Source organism: Nestor notabilis, unplaced genomic scaffold, assembly GCF_000696875.1.
Source record: "Nestor notabilis isolate BGI_N333 unplaced genomic scaffold, ASM69687v1 C15133907, whole genome shotgun sequence".
Taxonomy (NCBI): Eukaryota; Metazoa; Chordata; class Aves; order Psittaciformes; family Psittacidae; genus Nestor; species Nestor notabilis.
The window spans coordinates 1-2342 of NW_009951147.1; the positions used below are offsets into that span (position 1 = coordinate 1).

Here is a 2342-nt window from a genome sequence, read left to right on the forward strand (position 1 = left end):
GCATGAGAGGTGCCCAGAGTGGGGTGCTGGCAAGGGAGTGTCAAAGGGATGCCTGGAATGAAGGCTGGAGGATATAGGGAGGCATTAGGAACTTCTTGCCTGCCTCCAGCCCTGAACCCCCTTAGTGCTCCTCTCTGCGTTGTCCCCATGGGTCCAGGGGACCTTGGGAACTGCTTGTGCCAAGTGGCACCAAGTGGTGTTGGATAGGGGCAAAAGTCACTCCCCTCCTTCCTCCTCCTCCCCTCATCTGTCAACTGTTTGTCCAACACCTTCCTGGCTTATCTCCCCACACCCAGACAGCTGTGGGATGAGGGCAGAGGTGCTCCCTCGCCCCATGTGGGGCAAAGGCCTGCCTGGCACTGCCCTTCCCAGGGCCCCAACCCTGCCAAGCACAAGCGGGCTTCTCTGAGAGCAGCAGCACCTGCCTCCCCGGGACTGCAGCAGTGCTTGGCAATAGGGTCAGGACCCACAGCTTTGGGGCTCAGTTCCCTGTGGAAGCAGTGCTGGGACATTTCTGAGCCTGGGGGCATAGTCAGCACTGGGTTTTATAGCCCTGGCTCATGCTCACTGTAATTGTGTCTCACCATCACATCCTGTGGTGGCAAGTTCCAGCACTGAGCTGGGTGTCACATAAAAATGTCCCCTGCAGTGGCTGGTTTTTAGGCTGCTGCCCAGTCATTTCATTAATGCTTCCTGGAGCTACCTCACACCTGACCACAAATGCTCTATCCTTTGCTCTGGTTTTTATAGCGCTCTCCAGGGCACCCAGCATCTCCTTTCCAGGCTGCACAGTCCCAGCCCATTCACCTGGATTTGTGTTGAAGCTCCCCTACTACTTTTCCTACACCTTTTCTAGCTCTCCTCTATTCCTTTTGCAGCAGGAAAGGGACCAGAAGCATGGGCTGTACTTTTCCAAGCCCAGGGTGTAGGGGCTTGGTTCCTCCCTGGGATGGAGCTCTGGCTTTGGGAAGCAGGCAGTGCAGGGTGAGGCAAGGAGGGCTGCAGTGCACACATTTGGGGCTGGTATCCCTCTACTTGCTGGGGAGGACCGTGGCAGGGGGGACAACGCATGGCAGTTGCCTCGTTTGTGAGCTCTGTGGCCACTGGGTCTGGGGCTTTTGGGATCTGCTGCAGTGCCTCTGCCCTGGCTTTTCAGACCTTATGATGGGGAGAGGTGGAGGGGGCTTCAACCCACATCCTTTCTACTCTAGCACAACAGAGTTCTTGGGCAGGTTTGGCATTTCCCACATGAGCAGAGGCTGGATGAAGATAAGAGGCTGCCCAGTGCTGTGTCCTTGTGCCTCAGGAGGACAGAGGAAGACCAACCAGAGCAGTGTTGAGGACTGGGCAGATTGTTTCATTTGTGCCTGGGGATAGTGCTGGGGACCCTCGGGATCCTCGCAGCCAGGAGACAGTAGGGTCTCAGCTCCTGAGTCCTCCTGTTAGCTGGGAGTCCCTGGGGCAGTGCTAGCACAGGGCAGGTGTCCTGCGACTAGAGAGAGTGTTTCACACCAGCCCAGGCTGTGCTGCCCAACAGGCTCTCCAACATCCCAGGAACTGGGGGAGAGATGGAGAAGGAGATGGGTGCCCTATTGGGGTGCACAGCCTTGGGAGATGCTGGATCAAACAGTGAGGTATCAGGCACTCTGGGGAGTCTTGAGGGCGTGGGATGGAAAAGGCACCTCATGTTCTCAGATCTTCCTCTGCTGGACCAGCCCCCGAAGGGTCTGAGGACCCAGAGAGGCTTCTTGGAAGCATGGTGGGATGCAACCTGCTAACCAGGCAGCTAACCTCTGCACCACCAAAAAGCTTTTACTGACTCTGCCCCTCTGCCCTGCAGCGCTGCAAGGACCGCTTGAACTCCCTGGCCATCTCTGTCATGAATCAGTGGCCAGGGGTGAAGTTGCGGGTGACGGAGGGCTGGGACGAGGACGGGCACCACTCGGAGGAGTCGCTGCATTATGAGGGCCGAGCAGTGGACATCACGACCTCAGACCGGGATCGCAACAAGTATGGCATGCTGGCTCGCCTGGCCGTGGAGGCTGGCTTTGACTGGGTATACTACGAGTCCAAGGCACACATCCACTGCTCCGTCAAGTCAGGTAAGGCTGGGAGGGGGCAGTGAGCAGGGCCGGGGGCCAGCCCCCCTGTTGCGGCATACCTGAGGAGCCTGGCTGGCTGTATGGGGTGCTCCTGGGGGGCACTGGCTCTCGCAGCATCATTTCCCTATCTGGAACAGACAGTTGGGTGGGGAGTGAGTCACACACCTGTGGCCAGCTTTGCCATGGGGCAAACTCCCTGTAGAGCTCCCATGGACCTGCACCCTGACCCACCCTCTCTAC

The 2342-nt window shown here is 58.2% G+C and overlaps 1 protein-coding gene across 1 annotated transcript; it reads left to right on the forward strand.

Annotated features, from left to right (window-relative positions):
• Positions 1–1840: 1840 nt before the first annotated feature.
• LOC104412339 (tiggy-winkle hedgehog protein) lies at positions 1841–2125 on the forward strand (the record flags this gene model as incomplete). The annotated part of the gene is made up of 1 exon (XM_010023034.1): positions 1841–2125. A coding segment is annotated over one exon (285 nt), but the record flags the coding sequence as incomplete, so codon positions are not given.
• Positions 2126–2342: the final 217 nt, after the last annotated feature.